This window comes from Corvus cornix, chromosome 3 (assembly GCF_000738735.6).
Source record: "Corvus cornix cornix isolate S_Up_H32 chromosome 3, ASM73873v5, whole genome shotgun sequence".
Taxonomy (NCBI): Eukaryota; Metazoa; Chordata; class Aves; order Passeriformes; family Corvidae; genus Corvus; species Corvus cornix.
Genome location: NC_047056.1, coordinates 53,459,431 through 53,486,789, shown reverse-complemented (window position 1 = coordinate 53,486,789; position 27,359 = coordinate 53,459,431). Strand labels below are relative to the sequence as shown.

The 27,359-nt window shown below is 38.5% G+C and overlaps 1 protein-coding gene across 2 annotated transcripts in view; it reads left to right on the top strand.

Moving 5' to 3' along the window:
- Positions 1-27,359, top strand: part of SNX9 (sorting nexin 9) — a 60,784-nt gene that overhangs the window by 5,344 nt on the left and 28,081 nt on the right. For both annotated transcript variants that reach the window (XM_039569227.1, XM_039569225.1), the window contains exons 2-4: positions 13,076-13,162; positions 15,538-15,612; positions 16,749-16,871. In XM_039569227.1, coding sequence (XP_039425161.1) covers positions 13,076-13,162; positions 15,538-15,612; positions 16,749-16,871 — 285 coding nt within the window. The remainder of the gene's footprint in view (positions 1-13,075; positions 13,163-15,537; positions 15,613-16,748; positions 16,872-27,359) is intronic.

The window sequence follows — 27,359 nt, the reverse complement described above, 5'->3', positions numbered from 1 at the left end:
TGACTCAGTTTTTCAAAGTTATTTTGAGCACCTAGGCATTGAGTCATCAGAGACTCATTACCAGAGGTCATCATTTAAAAGCATGATTACAGCAGCTAAAGAGAAGGAAGTCTGGTATCAGATGTCATAAGCTACATCTGGTTTATAGATTCAGGGTTTCAGATTTTCACTCTGGCAGAATTTCTCTGTATATTGATTTTATTTCAGCAATAAGTCTTTACAGTTAACTGTAGTTTCATAAAAAAGTTTATTTTATTCCATTCTTTCAAGGTTTTCCTGTGAATTATCTTCCTCCTCAGATTTTCAGGTCTTGAAAAAACTCTTAGAAGAGTGTGTGGATATTCAATAAACTCCTCCTTATTTGATTAGGGCATCTGCCAAATTTCAGAGTTTACAGAGATCACCAAGGTAAAAATCATTTGAGAATTTTGCGATTTCAAATATGTGGGTTCCCTCCTGTATTAAATTTACGAGCAATTGCAACATTGATGATGTTGGAAGCAGTCTTGCAAAACATTTTAAAAGCAGGTAATAGAGAAGAGACTGTAAATAGTGGGAGTGATTTGTTTCAACCAGCCCTGCAGCAGGACAGACGGGCATTTAGATATCTAGAATTATTTTAAGTAAATAGCTATTGCAGTGTTCAGCATTTAAAGCTAAACCTCTTCTATTTCAAGGCATGTTTCACAATTGCAATTGCATCCAAACTCACTTGACACTTCTTGGAGGGCTGAAAATCAGAGCTTGTGCTTTTATTTTCTTTAGTTGTATTGCTGCTTTCTCAGCAGTTTATGATTGGAAAGGAGCTTCCCAAGTAACAGAAAGTTCAAACAACAGAGCAATCTTGTAGTAGTCCAAGAAGCAAAATTCAAGTGCTACTGAAGAGAAAAAAAAAAAAAAGCATATTGCTTACTGGAAAATTTAATTTAAACTCAGAGCCTTATCATTTTTTTTCCAAAACAGTCTTTATCTTTGAGCTTCATATGAATAAGAAGCCTCTGTAAAAAAAAAAAAAAAAAAAAAAAAGAAAGACATTTAAGACCATAATCATTTAACTTTGATAGATAGTCATCTGTGAGACCCATAGTAAGGGGAGAAGGGCACAAGGGACAGCTCTTCTTGTAGGGAGCTGCCATTATGCAGCCTGACCCAGCTGTTGTGTAGTTGCGAGGAGGCATTCAGGACATGGCAAGGTATGAAGGGCACATGAGCTGTCCTGGGCACTGCTGGTAACAGGGTGTGTGCTCATCGAAGTGTGCTGGGTAAAGTCAAACCAGTGACTCTGTGTGTGAACTTCTTTTTTTGTGGGTAAAAGCTCTATTTCCTCCTGTATTTTGGAGCAGCTCTTCCCCCAGGTCCTGCCCCTTAAAGGAAGCCACTATACTGGAGGGGTTTCCAATGTGCAAAATAGGTGGCTGGAAGGAGGAGGAGGTGGTGAGAAGGTAGGCAGTGCAGTTTGTGGGAGGTCTCTGGGGAGTCCCAGCAAAACAGCTGCTTCTGGGGACAGGCAGCCATGTCTGGCCTGGGGTTTCTGCAAGTGGGACATGCCCAGGTGAAATCATTCAGTCTCACTCTTGTAAAACAGTGGGACTGGTGTACAACTGGTTGATGGGTGTTCTTTCTTACTACTTGTCATTGAGTTACTGACTTCTGCTCTGAGCTGCCATCTGCTCCTCCTTGGCAAGGGAACTGTTGTGCTTTTATTTTGTATATTCATATGGTATCTCTGTTTAAACATAGTAGGTTTTGGACTTGCTTTTGCTTTTCCCAGCCTTCTGAAACTGCAGTTCTCAATGTTCAGAGCAAAAATAAGTTGTCATCTCAATTCAAACGAAGTGTTTGCTTTCCTGGTTGATAGAACAAAATGGCTAATTTTAAAGATCAGCCATAAAAATTGTCTTAGAATAGCTTTAAGCTGTTTCTCCCTTCTGTATGAGGATTTTTTTTTCCACTACAGTGATTATATAAGTGGTTTCCAGAAGAAAGACTATTGATATAAGACTATTACATTTATTGTTTCTTCTAGTTCTGATTTAAATTCAAGTATTGCCTGGAGAGCCTATACAATTCATCTTTCTGCAGCAGTAAGGCAATGACTGATGAGGTGCTTCACTTCAACCTATACCTTCATCAGATTTGAGAGTGAAGCTTAAATATTTTATTTCCTCCACTGCATTAGTCCTGTTTTGGCGGGTCAGGGTTTAATTCAGTAACTGAATATTGCAATTACATAAGATAATATAATGTAATTAGTGCTTACCTAGTTACAGCACAGTTCTTTCAGCAGGATTGTAATTTCCTTCCTTAATTGCCCTATATTTTTCTTCTGAAAATTATTGCTTGTGGAATACAAAATTAAGCATCTTCCTTGTTGCAAATAACTAGACCACAGTCTTGGAAGTTTGTATGAAGGTTGTTGAATTACATTTTTTTTATCAACAGCTCTGTCACATTCTGTCAAGCTGCCAAATTTTCTAGTAATTCATGAGGAAGCAGAAGTTCTAACTTTCTTTTCAGACTTTTTTGATGCTTTCTGTCACTGTAAACGTTGCTGGTACAAGAAAAGTTTGTGAGGTGTCCTGTCAAACTTTAAATGTTGCATGACTTAATCCAGTTCTGTCATTCATTATCTCATTAGCTCTCTTTTTTGTTTTGTTTTGTTTTTTTGATGCATCTGTCCAGGCATTGTTTTTTTTGGGTTTTTTTTTTTTCTTCTTTGTCTTAAAGTGGAATAGGCCTGCACTGGTAGTGTGCACATTGCATTAAATTGCAGATCATTAATGTCCAGTTCATGTGCTGGGTATTCTCTGGCCAGGTCTAATGACTGAGCTTTGCTTATTTGAGCTGCCATTTATCATGAAATGAACTTTGTAACTTTACTGGGTCTTGTACTTTTCTACGCTGCCAATAGAAAAGCCTAAAATAGCTGTAGGCTTGGATACTTTAGAACCCCAAAAATGTGAACCTTGCCCATTTCTAGAATAAAGAAGCTTCATCTGATAAAATGGTAATGCATTTATGTTGGTGTAACAGTTTCCTTACTTGCGTTCATAAACTATAAGTAAACATAGGCTTTCACATAGCAGTGCTTCTAATAAGAACTAAGAGATAACAAAACATTAGTATATTGATTAATGTTGGTTACTCAAGTGACAGAGAATTTAGCAGAATTCCATGTGGAGAGTTCATCCTGCTGCGTTTCAGATTCCTTCCCAGCTGCTTTCAGTGAGTGTGCTATTGAGCACGTGTTTTCCTATTAATATTTACCAGTGTTTGGGACTTCAGAGTAGTACAGCTATTCCATTCTGTATTTTATGGATGAAGTTTTATTTGAAGTAGCATCATTTTAACATGCACTTAGTTTGCTTTGCCGAGTATTCGTTTGCTTATACTGTGCATGTGGTGTATTGAGATGCACAATGTATAATAGTGTGCTGAGTCTGAAAGGGCTTGAATTTCACTAGATAACCTTCGCAAAACTTTGTCCCTCTCCAATTATTCGGATAATTACTAATTTTTTCTGATTTCTGGTCTTGTAGAGGCAGCACTATTGTGTGACTACAAGCTGTCTTAATGAGTAGGTCACAATGTGGCGATTTTTCTGGTGAATGCTGCTGGATTTTTCTGAAACCTTCACATCTTACTGGCTTTGTTCTTTGGGGACAGAACTGTGAGGGTGCAATACTGATGGCTTTAAAGTTTCAGGCAAACATCAGGGGACTTGGCACAGCAGGCTTCTGAAACATGCCATTAAGTATTGGTTTAGCAAACAGTTGCAAGTGTTGCAGTTTGATTTCAGAGACTCGGTAATGATAAATCTAGGCAGCGATTTTAATCACACTTGAAATAAATGCATCCTGCCTAACATCCGTAAATACAAACCCGTGCTGTACTTACTGCAGTTATTACTTGCTGTAGTCGTGGTGAAACTGGAGTTAATGTTCTCAAATTTGAAATTGTTGAGTCCCCAGTTTGTCTGAGGATCTAGAAAAGGTTGGTATTCAGAAAGGAAAACACGGGGAAGTCTGGGCACTTGGAGCAGTGCAGTAAATTGATTCTGAAAAAGATCTGATATCACTGGAGCTCCTCACTCATGGTAGAAGTTTTGCAGTACATTTTTAACTGAAAACTGGTTTATAAGTAATATTTTAAACAAGAAAAAAGCTTTTTAGGTGCTTAACCCAACTGAAAGCTCAGATATGATTCAGGGGAGTATCTGAGTCAGTATTTGGAAATATCTCTAAATCACATGGGTGTCTTGAATGTATTTCTGCAACTGAATTTCCCTTGCTTCAGTATTGCTTGGGTGCATGGAGATTCTGTTCTTGGGTCTGAAAATACCCCATAAATAAGTCAGTATGAACACACCAAAAGGTAACCAAGCACCTCTTTTAATAGTGCATGATAGTTATTCTGAAAATATCAGAATTTGAATGCTGCTTTTTTAAACCACTGAACTGCTTATAGATAAATCTCAGACTTTAACATTTTAAAGCGCTGTTGTAAATCTGGAAAACATTGCAGTTTCTCTTCGCTTTTTTTCATGCTCTGTGGCATCTACCCACCTGAGTTATAACTGCATGGAAAGAAGCTATAATTTGCTTTAACACCTTAAGATTTTAAGATCTGTTATATTCTAAGACTTTTAAGAGATCTTAGTCATATAACCATTTTAGACTTCATTCTGCATCAATGACTTTTAGTCCCATATGCTTGAGCTGAACAAGAGGCCTCCTGTGTAGGAATTCACTTGAATGCAAGTTCTTGACATGCATTCTGCCTGTAGTGGTGGCCAGGAGACATTTCAGTGGGCTTTGGGGTGTACTGATGTTTGCTTACAGGTAGACAGCTATAAAGAAGGTCATGTTCTGTGAATCAAAAATAAAATGTGTAACAAAAAATGAGTGGGACTAGCTTGAACAGAGTTCAAGTGGTCTTTCATGACCAAAAAATTATTTTCAGCCAGACAGCGAAGTCCTGTGTGGTAGAGCTAATCTGTCCTCACTGAGGAAAGCCCAAGTTGCTGAAGAGGCTAGTAAGCTATTGTCTTTATTGCTACAGAAAACATTTCCAAGTCTCTTTAACACTTGAAAACTTGCCTAGACACTTCTTTCTTACACAAAATCATACAGAAATGGTTTCAAGATAAGCTTATTACACTTTCATTCTAGAAGTGCCCGTAGTTTAAACCACATGCATGTTGGTGGGAATTGGGTATTGCCTTGCTGTCCCTTACCCTATAAAGGCTTCAGACTTTGTATTTTGTGCTTTTTGGAAACTCTTCATGTTTTGTTATCAATTCCAAGATGAGATAGGCCTTTTAATCCAGTGTGAATACTTAATTAAATACCTGCCTGAAATACTGTAGGCACGTGTAGCTTCTGAGGCTGAAGATTCAGATCTCCTTGTTCTGCATCTGTCTGCAAGCATGTTTTACTAGCAGGAAGAAGTGATGCAAGTCCTTGTTTCTTAGCTTTTTGTCTGTGTTTAATTTCTAATGTGCTTATAGTCAGTATGGTTGACTTCAAATTATTAGCTGCAGGCTAGTGAGCTTATTTTTGAGTTGTAAAATTGCTCAGAGGAAAGTGAGCCAGCAGGTCAAGAGACATTTTTAATGTGAATTTGTAGAGTGATGTGAGGATCCAGCAGTTACAGCTGGTGAGGGAACTTGGAATAATGATACCTGGATATTGTGATCTCTCTTCATCCAGAAGTGGAGTTCTTTACTGAACTTAGTTTCACTTTTTGGATGAGTTTGCTTTCAATTCTGATGTTGCTGAAAGCAGAACACAGTTGTATTGAAAAGAAATTTAATACTAAAGGGAGGTTTTAAATAAACAAGTAAATTCTATGTTTTGCTTATTGTTTAATTAAATCATAGTATAAAATGTTCCAGTTTCTTCAGACTAGTTTTCTAGGCAGATGTTGAGCACATACACAAGAAGTGATGTCTAGCACTATACAAGCAATATACATTTTCTCCAGTTGCTCTGTATTAGTTAAAAAGAGAAAATTGGTGTCTCTTCTTCATAATAATAAATCTTTATCACTTAACTGGCAGTTTCTAGTATAATGTATAATCTCTTGAATTCCCAAGGTACTGTTTCTGTAGAAGTCTGTCTTAGAAGACAGTGTCCCTAGTGTCCTCTTATGCTTCTATTGTCATTTTTCAATTTGTTTCTTGTCTCTTAAGAAAGCCTGTGAGAGGAACATGTAGGCATTTCTTTACCATAGGCAGAACAAAGAGTAGCTGCCTCTCCAGGCTGAGAGTCATAGGCACTTGAAGAGCCACTTGATATTTCTGCATAGGCTGTCCAAATGCACACTTTGCCTTGCAGTCTGATAGAGTGTGTTTGAGGGACTAAAATGAAAAGGCATTTTTTTGTCAAATCATAGCCCCAGGTGTTTCCTTTATTAGTGGTTTAAATGTTTTTTATACTTTTAAGGCCAGGCTGGATGGAGCTTTGAGCAGCCTGGTCTAGTGGAAGGTGTCCCTACCCATGGTAGGGTGGTTGGAAAAAGATGATCTTTAAGGTCCATCTAACCCAAACCATTCTGTGATTCTGTGATTCAGTGTTGCAGATGATGCAGTGAAAATCTCTTCAGACTTGGAGTACTTAGCTTTTGAACAAGCTTAGATTTCAGGATAAAGGGTAGGGAAATGATTAAATCTGCCTAACTGTTAGCCACTGTTGGAAGAAAGCTGGTGTCCTCAGTCCTCTTGAGATGGGAAAGATGTGAGGGGCTCCTGCCTGTATTCCTGTATTTATACTGTTTTTCTGGACATTTTGGACACCAGCTCTTTTAAACTTCTTGCAGTATTCTTTATGATATCCACAGTGGAACTTAGCATGTGTTTTGACCTGTGGAGAGTTTTTTCAAAGATGCATTGATTAAAACATGGCAATTTAAGTAGTCCGTTTGTGAATGGTGAGACAAAACAATGGCTAAGCTGTCATTTAGATACATGCCTACCCGATGTCTTCCCTGGACCTTCACTGGTGCAGTGAAGACAGCAAGGGGTTTAATGCTTCTGCTTCAGCTGATAACAAGTCAGATGTCTTGCACTTGTTCTAGGCAGTAAAATACCTAAAAACCAGTAGTTTTTTACAAACAGTAATCAGAGGGCAAATTGCTGTGAAAGATCAAACAGTACAGAAAAAAAAAGCAAAAATAATTTTAAGTTAATTGCCTGTTGTTTGCAGAGTATTGTCACTTTTTAAATTAAATGCTTCATTTTGAACTATTTTTTTGGATGTAATCAAAAGATACTGCCAATTTCTGACCTGGTGTGTTTGCAGCTAGGTTTTTGGTTTTATTATTTTCTTTCTGCTTTCTCAATTTCTCTGATCCTGAGATCCCAACCTGTATCCCAGGTATGCTATTTCTGTTTTGTTCTTTTAGAACTGCCCTTGAGAATGAATATTTTATTTCTAAAAACAGTATTTGTGGGTAAAAGTTATTCTGAAAAAAACCTAATACAAGAAACTTCACAAAAATGTATTAAAAAACCAAAACCAAACCCACATCTAAATAACCTATAGAAGAGAACTAATAAAACAAAGTCTGGGAAGAAAGATATGCATTTTCCTCTTCTGTGCTTCCAGCTGGGATCAACATACTGCTTATCACTATTTCACAAGCACTGGATTTCAAAGGCTTATGCTTACTAGACCTACTCAAGAATATATGTATTAACTGAAGCAGTTTTGTAGCAAACTGTTCTGACGTTTATTCATAACAGATGTGTTACTGGAGTTACTTGAGGTGACCAAAAGCCCTTTGTTGTTTATCCCAGCTGAAAGCTTAAGCTGCTATCCTAGAAGAAAAGTTCATCTTCTTACTGACACAGCCATTTAAAATTTAAGGACTTAACTTGTTTAGAGCCAATGCTAATGATTAACTTTTCTTTATTTTTAAATTTTTTTAAATTTTGTTTTTGACATTCTGCCAGGATTCCCAAATTATGTTTTCTGCTCTTCCAGTGGATGCAGATTTCAGAGCAACCTGCACTTTTCTGCCTCATATACTTCCCAAAATACAGAAATATGGAATTTGATCCTCTTTCTGTGAATATGGGAACTGCTGCCACCAACATAAAGTGTTGCCATCCTGCTGCTGTGATACAGCAGTTGTATTTGTGACAGTGGCACAAAGCAATTGAAACCTGTGAATCCCTGTCTCTTGACAAGAGCAGTGCAGGGTGGTTGAAGCACTGAACTGCTGAAGTGCTAACTGTGAAGAGGAATGTGTGCAGTTATGGGCATTTCATGCTATGAAACTTCTGTAGATATTTCCTTTGTACTATTTGCCACTGCCAGCTGACCAAGAAAAGTTGTGGTAAAAGTTTCCTAAATTGTAACACATGGTTGAAACAGATGTTTCTGTAGAAGTCTGTCTTAGAAGACAGTGTCCCTAGTGTCCTCTTATGCTTCTATTGTCATTTTTCAATTTGTTTCTTGACTCTTAAGAAAGCCTGTGAGAGGAACATGTAGGCATTTCTTTACCATAGGCAGGACAAGGTAATTACAGGCGTAACACAAGGTCTCTTTCTAATACCAGTGAAGTCCTGTGCACACCATTTTCAAAGGTGTGTCTAATTTTTGAGTGGCTTCTCCAATTTTTGTGCGATAAAGCATACTTTGATGCAGAACTGTTGTGTTGCAGTCAGGAAGTCCAGCGTTACAAAAACATTTTGCTTCAGAAGTGTGAACTCAAAGAAAAAGCTGTAGTCACCCTCTGTGGGTTGTTGATCATTGATCTCAAGGAAGGCTTGGGCAGGGAAGCTGTTGTAAAAGCTGCTCTGAGCACATCTGATATGCATTAGGTGTTAGCCTGTCTGCTTATGGCTGGTGAGGAGTATACAGGGGCTTTCACTGTCCTTCTCCATGGCAGAGCTATCCTGCAGGTGAACTGCAATGCAGGAGAGTGTGGTCCTGTGTACATCAGGATTGTTCAGTTTCAGGGTCAGCTGCTTTTCCATCTCAGCCTAGCCTTGAGTGAAACATCTTGGAAAAGGCAGAAAGATTCTTCTCATGAGAAATAGGTGTTTCTGTTGCTTTATCACCTCTTTCAAGATTCTGGGGGCCATGCAGCAGGAGCCAGTGGATCAGGATGTCTGCAGAGATCTTGGATACTCATCTAGTAACTTAGTGAAGTGACAATGTAACCTTTCATTGGAATTTCATTTTAATGACTTTTGCTAGGCAACTTCCTTCTCATTTATGCTGAAGAGCCTTAACACTGACAGGTATAGTTGCATAGTCTTATGTTTGCTTTCAAAAATAAGTTGGCAAATACTCTTGGTTTTTTGTTGTTGGGTTTTTAATATTACAGAAAGAAGAGGGAAGTGCTCAACTCAGACAGAAGTAATGGAGGAGAGCTAAGTCTGCTCCAGACCTGCAGAGGAATTATACTTTCACTAGTCTACATACTGCCTTTCAGTGTGAGGAATCTTTGGTGTTTGAATATTCCTAGGCATGATTCTATCATAATTCTAAAAAGACAGTAATGATGATTGCTTGCAGTGCTTAGAACTTCTCAATGTTGGGAGGCTTCACACTGTAGTAAGTCAGTAAATCTGTAAATTGGGAAACTACAGTCCAGTTGTGTAACTACAGCAGGTAGAACCAGCTCTGTAACACTGAGAATTGCCAGTTTCCTTTTTATTTCCTTCTCTTTATTACAATCTAAATATCTATATCCATACTGCTGAAGAGAGAAATTTTCCTTTACCTCTTACTGGTTTCCCCTATCTTGGACTTGTAGAGAAAACTGCTGGCTCCCTCTCATTCCGGAGAAGCTGCAATATATGCCAGAGGTGCAGACATGCTGGGGATCAGAGAGCCCTTTCCCTCTTGGCATGTGCTGCTGCAGGGTTCTGCTTAATCCATGCCAGCCTTTTCTCACATGAGGGAGCATGAGATGAACGTCAGGATGTGTTCCAAACTCCCAGTGCAAATGTTCTGCTACCACCTGAGCAAAGAAAGCAGGGTTAGCAGGGTGTTTTTTCTCAAAGGAACTGACAAAACCACTTCAGAATCCAGAACTATTTGTATCTTGGAGCAGAGGTGGTGGTGGGAGAGGGAAGATATACGTGCAACCAGTAAAAGATACTAATTTTCTTATAGCTAATAGATTTATTAATGGTTCTTTCTTGTTTTGCACGTTTGCAGTATTCTGTAAATGAAGCAGTGGCCTTTATTCCACTAACAAAATATTTTAATTTCTGAAGTTCCTGTAACTCTTGGACTGTTTGATCCTTTTGTATATGATCAGAAGTAAATATGAAACACAACAGTTACTGCAACAATTTTTTTTTTCTAAGCTGTGCTTTGAAGAAGTTGTGTTTGTAGTGTTCATTCTGTGACCTGGAATTCATCAGAGATTCCCATTTTATGAATATTCAAAGTGTCCCTAAGCTTAGCTCTAATATTCAGCGTGTATATTGCAGTGCCCAGGAGCTAAAATCCTTTTCTTGTTAAATGCTTTTTTCCATGCCCATTTGCAATTTTGCATGAGTTGCAAAGATCTATCTTTTAAGTCCTGTCTGCTACTTGGACATAATATTTATGGCCAGAAAGAAGGAAAAAGCTTATTGGAAAGTCAAACCATTTTCCATTTTATAGTATTTTGGAACTGATTGTCAGAAATTTAAATAGAGTTGAGGCTGATGTATCTGCCTAGGGAAAGGCTAGGGGGTTTTCCATTGTTAGCCATACACTTATTGATTGAGAGAAAGCATTTAGTCACTTAGTGTTACTTACTTTGGAATTGGTTGAGTTTATACTATTTTCCCCATTAAATCTCAGCAGTAGGAGGGTAGTGTTAAAGTTTACTTGCCAGAAGTTCTTAAGGTCTTAATTTCCAGCCTAGGCAAGTGAGCCTAGAAATGCAAGTGAAATGGAGAGTACTGGCAGAAAAAGATGAGGAATGTATTTGACATGTCAATATACAAACCAGATTTCAGATGTACCTCAAATTCTTAATGTTCTGTAATAATCCATTTCTGTAGCATTGCAAATATCTTTCTTTTTATTTTTTTTCCCAAGTTGTTAAACTGCAGGAAGCAAGGTTTGTTTGTAATTTTTTTCCCCTGTCTTCTACTTTTTCTAACAACTTTTGAAACAGGGATCCAGAGCAGGTGAATAGGTGGACTTTGGCATAATGACTTTATTAAATTCTATATATCTGTTTTTTCCTTCTCTACAAACTGAATACTTCCATTTTTTTGTTCTGAGTAACTTTTATTTCACTGCTGTATCTGGAGAATCTAGTATTTGCATCTTTTACTAGACAGAAATATATTTTACCTTTCCAGTCTGGTCATTACTGGGGATGTTTTGCCAGTTTTTCTGAAGGCTGATAAAATTTATCTTTTGCCTTTGTCCTGGTAAACTCATCATTCCTGTGAATAGAATTCAATACTATGGTGAATTACTTGAAAAAGGCTCAGAAGACTCCCTGGTTAAGAAAGCTGCTTTCCCCTTGATTCAGATGCCCAGCATCTGAGTTAAATTGACTCGCAGAAAGTGGACAAATTTTGGTAACCTGCTGTAAAAAATGTTCATGTTCAACACCTCCATCTACTGCTTTTGAGGGAAGAACTCTGGAGAGTGGTGCTTTTTACACCCCTGCTTAAAATATTCTTGTATTTCAATAGGTGCGTGCTGCTTCTCTTCAGTTTACTTTTTAAGGAAAGCAAGGCAGCTTATTCTTATATTCCCATGGAGGCCAGATGTCTGCTGGAAAGAAAGAAGTCAGTTTTATTATCGAACACAGTTTTTGCCTCTTCATCTCAGTTTTGTGTGGCATAATCTGAAAGTGCTGAAAGCCTCCATTCTAAGGGAAAAGCTTTCATGCAAGGGAGCGTTCAGAGTGCTTAGGACGCATGGTTTTCTGCAATGTTGTGCTGCTGTAGTGGAGAAGACCAAGTGTTTGATTTGTTGTGCACATGGTTTGGGATTAGATTTGTCAGCTGAACAGCTGAAATGTGTGTTTTTTCTCAGATCTGTTTTTATTTACACTGAAGTAAAGTATCTTTTGACCAGCCAGAAGTATTTCCACATGCTACTCATGAAATTAAAATGGGGGGGGGGGGGGGGGGGGGGAAGTTCTGTTTTCCTCTGGTTTTATGTCAGAAGATGTGTATAGGTGAGGATCATAACAACATCCAGTTTTGAGACAGGCAAGACTTGATGGTAAATGTCTGTCCTTTGGTATTTTTTTTTCCTATCACATAGCTTACTTTCAACAGAAATTATTTTATTGTCTCCTTTGACAGAAAATATTACTTTTTGTTTCATTTCTTTTTCTTCCCCTCACCCTCCAAGTACAAGAGGGGAAGAAAAAAAACCTCACTGCTGTACACTGAACGATGTTATTAGTAAAACCAAGTGTTTCAAACATTTCTTTATGTGGTGTAGTAGTAGAGTCAGTGCTCAGCAAAGCCTTTGTATATCTAAACACTTAAAATTAGGTTGGCTTTATTTTTCCCTCCCTCCTCATGCCAGATGTAACAGACCTACTGTCACTGCTTGTTTCTGCATTTGCATAGTTCTTCCCATACAGAGTCTCAAAACATAATTTCACATATTACATTTTATGCACAGCAGTGGTTACTTACATCTGCAGTTACTTTTTTTTTCTGAATTGCTTGCTCTATGAAATACTTCCCTTTAACCAAATTTTAGTTGGAATATGTCTTGTATTAAAAAAAAAAAAAAAACCAAACGGAATTGTTTTCTAAAGTTAGAAACCTTTCCTTCTTCCCCTGGAAAAAATTATACATATAATTCTGGACATGACAGAGAACAACCAGTCTTAAATCCTAGTGGTAAATTATCCCCAAGAAGCTCCACGTGAGATTTTTATCTTTTAAAGTTGTTGTTACTGTTGAGTTTGCAGTTCAGATCTAGGAAATGTCAGCTTCCTGTGTGCTGAGTTGCTCTTCGTACATTCAGCCTTATCCCACTTACTATTTCTGTAAGTTAAGGATAATTTGTGCTGATACTTCCTTCATGAAATCTTCTACATAAGCTGGAAGCTTCACTGTTACATTCTTTTCCACATACAGGCTCGTGTTATGTATGATTTTGCTGCTGAGCCTGGAAACAATGAGCTGACAGTCAGTGAAGGGGAGATCATCACAATCACCAACCCGGTAAGAAAACTGAGATGGAATCAACTTCAGTGCACTTCCCTGACCTACTTCTACCACCAGATGGAAGAAAAATGGTGCTGGGTGACATCTGAAAGCCCTGGCTATCCTGCCCTGAAGAATTAGCAAAAAAACTGAATGCAAAGAATTTTCTAATAATCTTGTGGAAACAAATGCAATGTTTTGGAGAATAGGACCTCCTCAAACTGTGCCCACACACTTAAGAATGTGCTTGGCTTTGTTTTCCTCTAAACAGAGCTGAGAGACAAGGAAGAGGAAGGAACTAAGGATGGTGATATCCTTTACATGTGAATGCCTTGTCTTTTTTGTGTGTGCTTAATATTGCCCATTTTGTGTGTATGTAATCTTTCAGGTGTTTGCCACTTGCATTTAAATGTGACATCTAGCTCACTTCTAGGTTCTGAGTTTCTTAGTCAATGATTTCAGCATTCCAAGTTTGCTAAAGAACTCGCTACAAAAATTTGTTACTGGATTTGTGTGTCCTTTCATAATTAAAGAAATACAGACAAGGTATAGGGAAGAAACGGTGACAATACTATCATAATGCTATCAATTATGAATAGGACTTTTGAGCACTGATTTTTGATTTATGTGCACATTTTGAATTTCAGTGCACTTTAATTGTTGTATATAATTCTTACCCTTGGTAACAAGGTATTAGTTGATTCTGCTTTGATTTTTGTGTAATGGTATGACTTAGTGAATAGACTTGCCTTGTAAAACAAATACAAACAAAAACTGCTTTATCTTGAAGCCAGATTTTATTTATCTGTTTATATAGAACACATGAATTTTGCAGAATAAACGTAATTCTTTGAACATCCTAGTCATGTGTAATCCTGATAATTTTTAGTTTCACTGATCTTAAATACTTGAAGCAGATATTTAATAGATCCAGCACCCTCTTGGATAGTGTGCTATTGCAGGGGTAACATTTTAAATAAAGTCGGGAGCTTAATGCCATTTCACAAAAGTAAGACTAAATGTAAGTGAATAGATCACCACTTTTAAGCTAGTTCTCACTAGCTTAATCTGTGGTTTAAGGCAGTGTACTCAAAAGCAATTGAAACTTTTTCTGCTGTCCATGATAAATTGCCACAAAGGCTCTTGATCTTTTTTGGTATGATTAGATGGCAATAGCATAAGTCATGCAAGTCCACTGATGATTGCTTTTAAGTGTAGCAGTGCAAATAAGACTTCTGGCTCAAGATGTCATTGCTCTTGCAATTTAACAAAGCTAGCTGAATTTACAATCTGAGATGTCTAGTTATTTTTGTGTTCTTGAGTATTAAGCTTTTAGGTATATAAGAAAAAAACAAATGCAAGTTGTTATTTCACTAACTGCTTGATCTTTACTGCATAAAATCTTGAATACATAAGCAGGCTTCTCCTTACAAAGTGCAGGATTACATAAAATTTTGAAGTGAAAGAACAAAATGGGGAATAACCAAATACTTCAATTAAAAAGCAAATTAAGAAAACCTAAAATTCAGTAGTTGCTGTCTAGCATATGTGTCTCCAGTTTTCATCTGTGAGCTAGCTTGACATGTAGCTGTGTGTTCCCTGAACAGCTTGATTTAAACCAGAGCTGGCTTATTCCAGATAGTGTTGTCCTGGAATTCACTTAACTGCAAAGGTCTGCAGAGCTTTCTTAGTGTATGTAGAGTATGTGTTTAAAAAACCCCAAACAATATCAGGATGTCCCTGAGATCAGAGCTGAACTGTTGTTAGTTCTTTCTAAACTAATAGCATAAGACTGCCTGTGAAAAGAAATGTGAAGCAGAAAGAGTGTCTCCAGATCTTACATGGCATGTGGCTCTTTTAATCTTGAGAATAGCCTTAATATTTCTGTGGGTGGTAGCTCTCACTCATCACACATCTCTGCACCTTCAATAAATGAGGCAGAGGTTTTACAAATATTACCAACAGCTAAATCCTTTGAGTCTTGTTTCTTTATAGTCTATTGATTAAAATTAATTCTTTGAAACTGACATATTAATAGCTGTGTTTTTCTGCAGTCTGTGGTCAGACAGTTGACTGTGGTTTCATAAATGATCAGAAGTGGTGAAAAACCAATCATTTTCCCCTTCATGCTTGTTAAAATCTAAAGTCCACAATAGCTGTGTAAAACCAGCACGCTCTGCGTTGTGTTTAAATGAGTATCTGCTGCTTCAGCAGCTTTTAGTGAGTTTGTTCCACAGTTTCACAGTCATAACTGTGTTTTGAACATTGACAGCAAGACAGTGCTTCCTGCTGAGCATTTGACATTTGACAGCGAGACAGTGCTTCCTGCTGAGCTGTTTGAAGCATGTTGTAGGATCCATCTAGCAAAATTATTTCTGTATTTCTTCTTTTAGGATGTTGGTGGAGGCTGGTTAGAAGGAAAAAACAGCCAAGGCGAGAGAGGACTTGTTCCAACAGATTATGTTGAGGTAAGTGACTACACTGCTCTGCACTAAGAAAGCAGAACTATGGAAAAGGCCATCCTCTGGTTTGCTGACCAGACTGAAATGCTCAAATAGAAAGCTTGTAATACATAATCTCATTGTAACAACTGTAGCTGGCTTTGGAAACTAGTGCAAACATGCCCTCCAAAGCTCCTGAGCTTCTTAGTGGTTTCCCAAGAAATGCAACAGGAAGTTGTCTATAGTAAATACTGCTGATCTGCAGAACTTGAGTTGTTTTGAGTCTTCTTTGGGTTTTAGGGGTCTCATAATCCAATAATTGGGGGTTTTTTTCTGTCTGAAGATACAAATGTGGAAGTGAAATGAGTAATGCAAGTTTACAGTGGTGTTGCTGTGGCAGATTTGCCATGCACTCATAAATCTGGAATGGAGCAACATTTCTGGGGCCCAGGATATGGGTTACCATATCTCAGGGACTACTCAGCTTCTTCTGTTGTCTCTTCAGTGCGTGTTCTGATTTTTGTTTAAAGACCAGTTGTATTGTTTTGGGGATGGAATGGGATCTCAGTGCAAAGACCGGAATCTCATTAGCTCTTGAATGGCCCAGCGTCTGCATGTATGCAGGTTGCCAGTTAGGTGGGTGAAGACCTTGCCTGTAATTCCTGCAGCCTCTTAAGGCATGTGCTTCTCTTCCTTCACCGATGTTGTGTTTATTTAAAAAAACAAAAGGGGGAGGGAAAGCAGGATCATGTTGGCTCACATGACCTTGTGTTTTTACTTCAGTTGGCTAGCACATGGTCTAGTAGCTTTTGGCTCTCTGAACTTACTGTCCCAAATCCATTCTCTGAGCATTGAGTTCCCAGTCTCCAGGCACTTATATTAACAACCTTTAATCCCTAAAGAATTTATAGATAGGTATTCACTGCCACAACAGTCTTTCATGTTGCAATTACAAGGCAAAGCAGTTCCATCTGGTGTGGAAGTAAATCCTCCAGAGTATCATGTCAGTTTCTTGTAAAAAATTCAATTGAATTTGAACTTAAAAAGGTTATATGCAAACGTCTTAAAGTCTAGTGATATGAGTGTTAGGGTGATTATATATGATAAAGCATAATTTGATTAATTAAAGCATGAAACATCTCTCACAACCTTTTCCATTTTAGATTATAACCGAAGGTGCAAAAGATGGCATTAGCTGCGGTAACTCATTAGCTGACCAAGCCTTTTTTGATTCCCTTTCTTCAAATACAGTTCAGTCCAACTCTGCTGCCAAAAGCAGTAATCAGGTATGTCTTGTGGTTTTTCGGGCACTGTGGGCATGGAAAGTTTTGTTGACGTAATTGCTTGCTGTACTGTATTTGTGAACCTTCATGAAAGTACTAATTAAAGTAATTGTGTTTTCATTAGGGAACACTTTTGTTGAATATTAATTATGTGTGTGTCTGCTCAGATCCTGTCACTGCTGGAAAATTTAGTAGTCTTAACACTTTCAGAAATGGAGCATTTTTATTCTTTCCAGTCTGCAATGATATAAATCTGTTACTACTTCAGTCTCTGTAAGTGCACTCTTAGCACATTTATTTTATTTTCAAGCTACTTGTTTTATGCTGACCTTGTTAAGGAACCACAGCTTTCTTTTCTAATGTCTGATAGAATTAGGTGGTCTATACATCAGCAGCCAGAGTGAATGGATATAATTCTTTCAGAATTTGAGTAAGAGTGTTTTCTTGGATTAAAAAAGATGAAGCAAGTTCATGCATTTTCTGCCGGGGAAGAGGCTGACTTTGGTTTTGCTGCAAGAATATTTTTGTCCCTCTATTCCTAGCTTTTTGCTTGGTGCATCAGTTCATTAAGCAGCAAATATTTAGTTTCAGATTAGATGTCTGAGGACACATTATTATCTTAAACACAAGCTGTTTATTATGGTCTACAGACTGGTGCATGTCCCACATATAGGAAGTTAAACATTTCGAAGTCCATAGCTCAACAGAAGAACAAAATCTGCTTTTTTCCAACAGCAGCATGCAAAGGTCTTTTGTGTTGGAAAGTAAGTGCTTTACTTATGGTAACAACTGGGGACACCCACCTGGTTTGTAGGTCAGTTAAATATCAGTTACTAGTTTACTTAATTGCACCACAGGACTTTGACATGGAGTGAGATCTTTTGAAAACTCTACATGGGACATTTTTGTATGACACTGAACATAGCTGTTCATTGACTGTATAGTGTTTGATTTGTGCTTCCTTGTAGTCCGCTGGACAACGCCAGGATTGTTATTCTGTGACCATGTGTTTTCACTAGAGGACTCCAAGCCTCACTGTGACTGTCTTAATGTTTATTTTTTTTAATTGATTCCCAGTTAATATGTAAGGTTAAATGCAGAACTCTTAAAATGCCTCATGAATTTTTCATGTCAGACTGAGCCAAAAGTATTGATTCTAGGCTAGCTTTCCCTCAGTAACAATTACAGTCATTTGAGCACAGAGTGGGGAACCTCTTTTCTTCTATGCTGTCTGTTAACCTTGCCTCATTTTTTTTCCTACTGTAGTGTTTCTAGAAAAACTTTGCATCTGAGGAAGCTTGAGATATTTGCAGCAGCTACTTGCTGCCAAATCAGAGAGTATCGTTTCTCAGAGGAGAAACATAACTTAATTTGATCTAGGAAGAATTACTTACTAATGCAATACACAGAATATTTTGAATGGTGGTAGAGGTATCTGTCAGAGTTTGTTCTGGGCTTAGCACAAGGCACTTGTTCTTGGAGAAGGGAAGAAAAAAGGTCTAGCCTGTATAGAGGGAAAGGTTAAAATAAAGGTATCTATTATATTCTAAATAATAGAGAATTACTCTGGCAATCTAGTCTTGGAAGTTGCATTTCTAGAGGAGTGAAAAGCTTGAAAATATGGTCACTTTACGCTGTAGTTTACAGCAGTATACTGTCCCTGTAATACATACCGATTTCAGGGTTTTTCATAGAGTTTGGAAAGAGTAACTTCAGGAAAACAGCTTGTCGCATTTGCATCAAGGCCCTACTCTTATAAGTGTCCTGTTCCTCTCAGTTATCCTTCAAATGCTGTGTGAGACAGCTGGGAGAACCACTGTACTATAGTGCATTATGGTAAAACTATACTGCTGACATGAATAGGAGAGGGAGAGAGAGGAGGACAAAGTGCACCTGGATGCAGTCAAGGCCGTGCAAGATCCAGGGGAAGAAGATTTCATCAGGCTGGTGTCTTTGAGTCTTCAGTTTTGCTGGTTTTTTTCATAGGAGGAACCATTCTGTTGTGTGGTCAGGATTTTATATCAAAAGTTATTTTCATTTTCTCAAGTTTTTTTTCTTTAACTGAGTTCAGTAACTGCTGTATGGTTATATGTATTTTCTAGAAAGCTGGAGATCTTGATTTGAAGATTGGTTTCCTCAGCTTCTGACATGTATCTGGTAGTTTTCTCTAGTGGCTTATTGTTAATGGGATTTTAATTTGTGTACTAAGCAGTCTGGAAGGAGTTGTGTTTTCCACTTTCGGCTGCTAGGCCTTTCTCCCAGATCAGAGAGCTCTCTAGTGCAGGCATTTTCTCCTTGCAGAAATTCTATGGCTAATTGTCTTCTTAATTATGAAATTCTGTCCATTCATTCTGTCCTTTTTCTTGCTCTCATGAAAAACAGCAAGCTTTCTTCTGCAGTGACTTTGATCCCGTGACGTGTCTGTGAAGCGCGTGCATTGCTGCTGTGTACATTGATAGCGTGGTGTCAAATGGGTTTGACGTTGCTGTGCTGGCACAGAAACACCTGATAGAGTGAAGGATTGCAGTGGTTCCAGTAATACTGCATCAGGAGGTTAGGCTGAGTCGTTCATCTCCTGCATACTGACATCTCTCTTTGAGGCACTTCCAATAAGAATACAATCTTCTACTTTGTGGGTGTGGCCCTTCTTCCTAGATGTATTACTCTGAATTTGGTTGCAATAACATTTATGTTTTTCAACACGAGTTTGTTGAGGTGCTTGGGCATGAGTTCAGATGCACAGTTGCAAGCAACTGACAGTCTGTTCAAATGCTTTAATGACTGACTAGGTCAATATACAAAGCTTTTAATCTTAAATGAAGCTCGTGTTCAGGCTATGGAGAGTTAAGAAAAATGACAAATTATGTGTCAATGTAAGTGGAATAGATGCTGGAGGTGGCACAGTAGCGGAAATGAAAATGTTTGTAGATATATTAGTCTGATAGACTGAATAAGAAATAGCAGCATTCCTAAATGCTGACATTTGATGGTATCTATTATATTTTGTGGTAACACGGGGGGAGGTTGCAAGTTTATTACAAGAAATCTTTATAAATGCAATTCTAAATAAACAGGATGTTTTAGGATTTTTTCTTACTATGACTGTATTGAAGAAATTGCTTTCTATAAACATTGTCACTCTAACATACACATAGTTACACAACAGCCCCACTCCCCAATTCAGTAAGTCAGAAGATGTTTTAATTCTTGGAATTCCTTCCGTTCTTCTAACAGTAAGTTAAAAAAAAAAACCAAAAAACAAACCAGGTTGTTGTGTAGTCTTCAGTACCAAGCTTTGTTAAAAATAATAGATCTGTCTGAGTTGAAATGGGAGTGTGGTGCTTTTTCCTTTTTTATTTTTAGGAGACCAGTTAAACCACAGTGTTGTGGTTTAACCCTGGTAGGCAGCTCAACTCACTCAGCAGCTTATTACTCCCTCAAAGGAATGGGGGAGAGAATCAGAAGGGTAAACATGGGGAAAATCTTGGGTTGAGATAAAGACAGCATAATAGGTAAAGCAAAAGCTTCACATGCAGGCAAAGCAAAACAAGGAATTCATTCACTGCTTCCCAAGGGCAGTCAGATGTTCAGCATTTCCAGGAAAGCAGAGCCCCATCGTGCATAACCATTACTTGGGAAGACAAATGCCCACTCAAACAGCTCTGCTGCTTCTTCCCACATCCCTTTTTGCTTTCCAGTCAAACAAGAGACTTTTGGTTTCCTACTCTGGAAACCATAACTTTTTGGTGTTAAGAAAACATCATTGACTCAAACACTGCCCTACTCCCTGTCTGTTTTCCTAGGAAGGTTTTTGTTGTTGTTCAGTAAATAATCTCCTGAAAAGTAATTAAAAAGTAATAATTAAAAGCAGTTTCTTTTTCTTCCTTTTCTTCACTGAGAAAGATTCAGTAACCACAGCAACACTTTGATATTGTACCCTACCTGGGTTTGCCACAGATGTAAAGTAGAAAAGGGGCACAGAGATACTTCCTAAGGGGAAGAGAAGAATTCCACCTGACCCTTGGCAGTTCACTCGCTCCAGCTCATTCCTTGCATCAGCCATGTCCCAGCAATGGCTGCCTTGGTAAAGTTTGCAGCTGCTCTTTTAAAGAGCTATCTGAGAAGATGCTGGGGACATCAAAACAATCAGAGGAAGCAGTGAAGCTAATTAAACACAAAATGAGGGGGAAAAATTGACTCAAGGTGACTATTTACACACTTAGAAGAAGACAAGCAGGTAGGATAAATTAATGTTGCATCTGCCCATAAAATTTGTGGTTTAATGTATGAAAAAATTGTTCAAACAAATACAATATAAGGAAGCCTTAGTTGCCAAGGATGGAGGCTGTTCCTTGGCTTTTGTGTGAGTCTCATCCTGTTTTGACCTGGTAGCCCTTCCGCAGAGAGAGCAGAGGGAATGAGAAATCTTTCTTCTCTGTCAATCTACTGTTCCTCTGAGCAGCAATGCAGGATGCTAATTTTAGACTGTCATTTGGAACAGCCAATGAGTAAGTATATCAGCACTCATGCTATTTCTATTTGTTAGAGTTGCACATGCATGTATGTTTTAAAGTAAGTTACCTGTAGACTCTCTTCGTATTGGAATAATACTGGCAATAATGGCACTGAAACGAATATAAGTTTTGTCAGGTTAAACCAAGTGAACCTGACAAATACAGTGAACAAAAAAGCTGTCATTTTGATGAAAAAATGCGTAACGTGTTTTTCTCTTATAGTATTTCTTTGCTGAGTTTCTTCCAGGGGCTGTAGCAATAAAGGATATTCTGTTTCACACTTTTAGGCAGTGCTTCTCATTGCAGCTGACCAAGAGGTTATTAGCTTGGTGGCATTTGGAGTCTTTGTAATTCAAGTATGTATGGAAATACAATCATTAATGTAAAATTCATTCTGAGTTGTCTCCTCCATCTGGGTTGGTTTGGGTTTTTTTGTGGTGGTCAAGACTAGTGCTTCTCTAGTCACAGATGTATTTGCATTTATTTTGTTTGTGTTTCAGGTTCAGAGGCTGCTGTTTTAACAGCCATGATCTCTCTTCCCCTATTCTGAACCACATCTTGTGGTGTTTTTTCATTTATCTAACTTAAAATGCTTTAAAAGTTGTGAACAAACATCAGCTCTGTTTTAATGATAGTGTTTGTCTGAATTATTTAGATTTTGTTACAACTATATTGGCCCAAGCTAGTTGTTCTTATTAAGAAGTCAAAACACTCTCTGTACAGTAATTTCATTAGTGGTCTGTAAGCAGACTGTATGTACAATTAGCCACAATGTAGTCCAGCTGTTTACAGTCTTTGTAAGCAGCAGTCTTGAACAGAGGATAGAAATGCTATAAATTTTAGTATATTATATTTAAATTTGTATGGTTTCTCCTCCCTTCCTTCTAGAGCTCAGTATAGTCTTTTTTCTTACTTTTCTTTCCCCCTCGCTGCAGAATAGAAAGCTAGTATTAGAAATGTATAAATGAAAATAAATTGAAGTGCTGCCTGTCTGTTTCAAGGTGGAAGTGGATCACAGCTACATTGACGTAAGAGCTGTAGATGTGGCTTCCCTATATTTGAGATATAAATATAGTTCTTGTACCTTACCATAAGTTGCATTTGTAGAGGAGTTTGTTCCCTTTTCTTGACGCTGATTCTGTAATCACTGCCAAGTCTACTTCTCTATGAAGATGACTGTATGGTTCTTCTAAGTTTGAGATAAAATAAGTATCCTGAGAGTTCGCATTTTTATGAATTACAGATTTTTCCGCTAATTCCTGTTGACCCTAGAGAATCCACATGTTTTGTGTCTTGTGTGTTATGTTGTGGGCAGAGCAGCAAGGCCCCATGGGTAGGTACAGGAAGCATTTAACACAAACCTCTCATGTTTGTGTTGTTTTATCCAGTGGTAAGAGTGAAATCCCTTTGGATAGTTTCTCTCTCAGAAGAAAAGTAAGATAAGTGGACTCTTATGTGTGCAAAACCCTTTCTCTTTAGAAGGCTGTGGGACTTAGGTATAGACAGGAAGAACAAGTAGCAGTGAAAACACATAGTTTGATATGCAGGAACTAAGGCAACTCAAGTTACCTGGTATGTAGACATAAGTTGTTGAGCATGCATAAAGAGAGCACTAAGGAAGCTATTCCCAAAATTTTACTTCATATATTCCAGGCTTTTTGCAATGAAGTGCTGGAAAGGCAAATTGTCATTGTTAAATTTACATACCATAACTCCCACTCCCCCTCCCTGAATTGCTATGAGCAGCAATGAATGCTAAGATTGAAGAAAATAAGTATGGTGCTCCTATTAAGAGTGCAGTATTCTACTTATGTGGAAATTCTGACATGCATGTTATCAAATTCACGTAACAGCATTTCTGTTCTCTGATGATTCTGTGTGTGTGGTAAAGCAGAAGTATTATCACAGGAAGTGTAACTCACCTGTACTTGACTGAGTCCAGTTTGTCTTGTTAAACCAGTATGCTGAATTATCATATAAAATATGCAGGTAGGTTCACCATGGGAGTTATAATTACAATTGTAATTTCTAGTTCCTGTTACAGATAATGACACTATAAAATCCTCTATTGCTATGTGTGATTTGAAAGCAACTCTTTCCACCATCTCAATCACAATGTTGCATTCAGACTGGTAACAGGAATTTGTGACCAACTCTCATTTAAGCAAAGTACAGGGCAGTGGCTTCTCTACAGTACTGGAAACAGTGGCTTTCTTGCTTTGAAATGAATCACATTCACATATTAAAAAATAACCATCTAACATATGACAGTGGTTGCATCAATTCCAATTATAGAGTTGTCTTGAGTTTTTTTGTTGATGACCCAGTGGAATGCAAAGGTTTAGGCAGGAAGTTATTACACTGCTGTAATACTGTGATCACTCCTTGCCTTCATCTGCACCCATACCCTCAGGCAAAATCTGACTATTGAAATAGTTTTCCACAATTTACAGTGTTGGTATGCTTCGTTTCCTGGTACGGTTCACAGAATCGCAGGATAGGTAAGGTTGGAAGGGACCACAGTGGATCATCTGGTCAAACCTCCCAGCTCAAGTCGGGCTATCCTAGAGCACATGGCACAGGACTGTGTCCAGATGGTTCTTGACTATCTCCAGTGAGGAAAACTCCACAACTTCTCTGGGTAATCTATTCTGGTGCTTGGTAACCCACACAGTAAAGAAATCCTTCCTCGCTCAGGTGGAACTTCCTGTGCACCAGTTTCTGCTCGTTGTTCCTTGTCCTATTGCTCAGCACCACCAAGCAGAGCCTGGCTCCATCCTCTTGACACCCTCCCTTCAGAGACTCATAGACATTGATGAGGTCCCCTCAGTCATCTCTTCTCAAGGTTGAACAGGACCTGCTGCCTCAGCCTTTACACGTAAGAGAGATGCTCTGGTCCCTTAATCAACTTTGTAGCCCTCCTTTGGATCTGCTCCAAGGGCTCCATGTCTCTCGTGCTGAGAATCCCAACACTGGACACACCACTCAAGATGAGGACTCACCAGGGCTGAGCAGAGGGACAGGATCACCTCCCTCAACCTGCTGGCAGTGCGCTTCCTAATGCACCCCAGAATACCATTGGCCTTCTTGGCCACCAGGACACACTGCTGGCTCATGGACAGCTTGGTGTCCACCAGGATGCCCAGGTCCTTCTCTGCAGAGCTGCTTCCCAGCAGGTCACCCCCAGCCTGTGCTGGTACCTGGGGTTATTCTTCCCCAGGACTCTGCACTACCTTTGTTTTCATTTGACTTCTTATTTCATTGAGGTAGTCTTGTGGTTTGGTTTGGCACTGACAGTATAAAGAATGTTTTAACTTGCTAATGGTGACAATCTTGTCAACCCTCCTGTGAGCATTTCTGCTAACTTGCACACTCACAGTGCCATGTGGCACACATGGGTTGCACAGTCCCCTGCACCACAGTAGGGGGCTTACTGCAATGAGTAGTTTCCTTCCTGGGTTTTTGGTTTTTATTTTGTTCATTGAGCACTTCTTTTAAAGTGGAATCGTGGGCACTTGTAATTGAAAGTGATAAACTGAAAATAGCCAGTAATACTCTTCAATTCCTCAAAAAAAAAAAAAAAAAAAGGCAACCAGGGAAACCCCTCTCCTGTGTTTCCAGACAAAAAGAGAGTGCTTTTCCCAAAAAGAAAGGATAAACTTTGTAGCTTGATCCTGGGATGTCTAGAGAACATCAAAGAGGAACAGGGCGCCTTTCTTTTCTTTCTGGCATTGCTGTGATTGGAAAACTGTCTGAAATTTCTCATCTGTGTTTCAATAAGAAACCATTAAGAATTGAAATCAGCTTAAGAGAAGACAAGGATATAAAGAAGTGACTTGATTGCCATTTACATATGCAGATGTGAGTAACAAAACCAGAAGCCTGAGAGAGCTCCATTGAATAAACTATATAGGATTTTTAGTGTCTGAAAGTTGAAACTAAGCAAACTTGAATTAAAAAGAAAATTCCTTGAAGCAGTCAGAGTGACAATAGATGGGTTTTCCCTCCCCTCATCCTATCACTGAGTATTCTTTACTCAAGTCTAAATTATGTATCTTTCTAAAACACCTTTCTGTACTTCAAAGATGGATTTTTTTTGAGCTGAATCAGGACATGATAGACAGAAATCGTCTGCCTGCACTGTGCACAAGCAATGCAGCCCTTAGTCCAGTTTGGTTATGAATAACCTTACAGCTAAGGAAATGGGATTGGAAGCAGGAAAAGAACAAAAAACTAAATGCTCTGCTGTTCATGGAAGTGTCTCAGTTTGTCCACTGGTGGTTTAGATTTATTTCCTGCTGAAAACAAGGAGTGTCCAGTGGGTATGTCTTGGCTTTGTGTGGTTTGTGAGCAAGCAAAGCCCAGCTCTTGTGCAGAGACTAAGTTATGAAGGGGGCAGTGGGGCTGATAGTGGAAGTATTGGACGATGGTTTCCTCTGGAAGGAACTGAGAAGACAGGAGCAGCTGAGGGACAGATGCGTTCCTAGGACAGCATTGCTACAGCTTCCTTGCCAGCTGCTTCTGGAGGTCATGTTGCTTTCAAGTATTTATCTACAGGAGCATTCTAGTATGTAAGTCCATAAAGTTGGTTATTCTTTAAAATCTAGCCCATCTCCACTTTTCCTAGAGGATTTCTTTAAGGATGTTTATGTTGTACTATAGAAAGAGGGCCTTCCTTCAGATGTGGAAGAAATGCCCTGGACCACAGTGCTTAGGTAATGATTTACCAAGAAGAAAGCTTAGCCATAAAGTATCATGGGTAAGGCAGCTGCTTCAGTTATCTACTAATGTGCACACTTGTTCTATCTTAAATACAGCACAGTGAATGCTGTTCTGTGATTGCTGCAGAGTAGGCTTTTAGCCCTTCATCTTCCTTCCCGGAGAAAAACACTTGTTTTTGAAGGTGTCTGTCTATATACTCACTTAGTTGTTTGGGGTTTTTTTAATGTATCTTTCAGAGACTGTTATCCAAAGAACTTAAGTTTAGTGTAATGTCTGAGTATGCTCAAGGCTTTGTTTCCATGCAGGTAACTAAGGCAGCTATAAAACTGGAGAGGTATGTTCATTCCTGTGAGCTGTTCAGCTGAGTCACCTTGAGTTTTCTTGTGTTTTCTGTCATTGCTTTGTGCTGTCTGTCTCTTTTAAACTCCTCTTCAAGAGCATAACACTTCTCGATGCAGCTTTGGCTGTCCTGAACTTCCCTTGATCTGATCAGGCTTACTTCTGCTACTCACTGCTTCAGCATGGCTTCTGTGTCTGAGTAGATTTCAAGATGTATTTCTTACAGTTGGAGGTCATTATTTTTGATGGCACTGTTACCTAGGTCTTTTTGGGTACTTAAATCAGTTTTACCATCTGAACATTGTGTTTGTTTTGGCTTTTATCCCTCAGGGGTAGAATGGATCTATTTGTCCATCAGGAACATGCATTATTGGAGAATGCAGAAGGAATCTGCCAGAGACAGATTAGTTGGCCAAAAGATCAAATAAAGTTTTTTTAAATTTTATTTTTATTTTCTTTTTTAAAGATTTTTTAGCCAGGGCAGAGAGACACCTCAGTGCCTTATCTTTACAGCTTTACTGTCTGTAGCTTTGGATTCTCTGGAAAACAGCAAATATGTCACTTCTCCTATTTAATTCACTATTCATTTGGTAAAGATGCTGACATTCCACTTCCAAGCTGAGGATTTTTCTGTTGTGATGGAATTTTTTCTCATTCAATTACTATTAGATCTTTAAAAACCTACTAGACTTCTCTTCCTATCCCCCAGGCCGCACCAGTAATGTTCTGTTTCTGTAGTGAGTTTGAATCTGCCCTTAATGGAGTCCTCTTAAAACATTCAGTAATGGTTCCCTCTGTTGTCCGTTCCCGACATAGCCCTTTTGTCTTTTCTCGTAGAACAGTAGGAATGAGCAAGTCCCTAGTAGTCTGCAAAAGGGAAAATCAGCTGCCTTTTAGGAGTTTATCCTTGAATTTA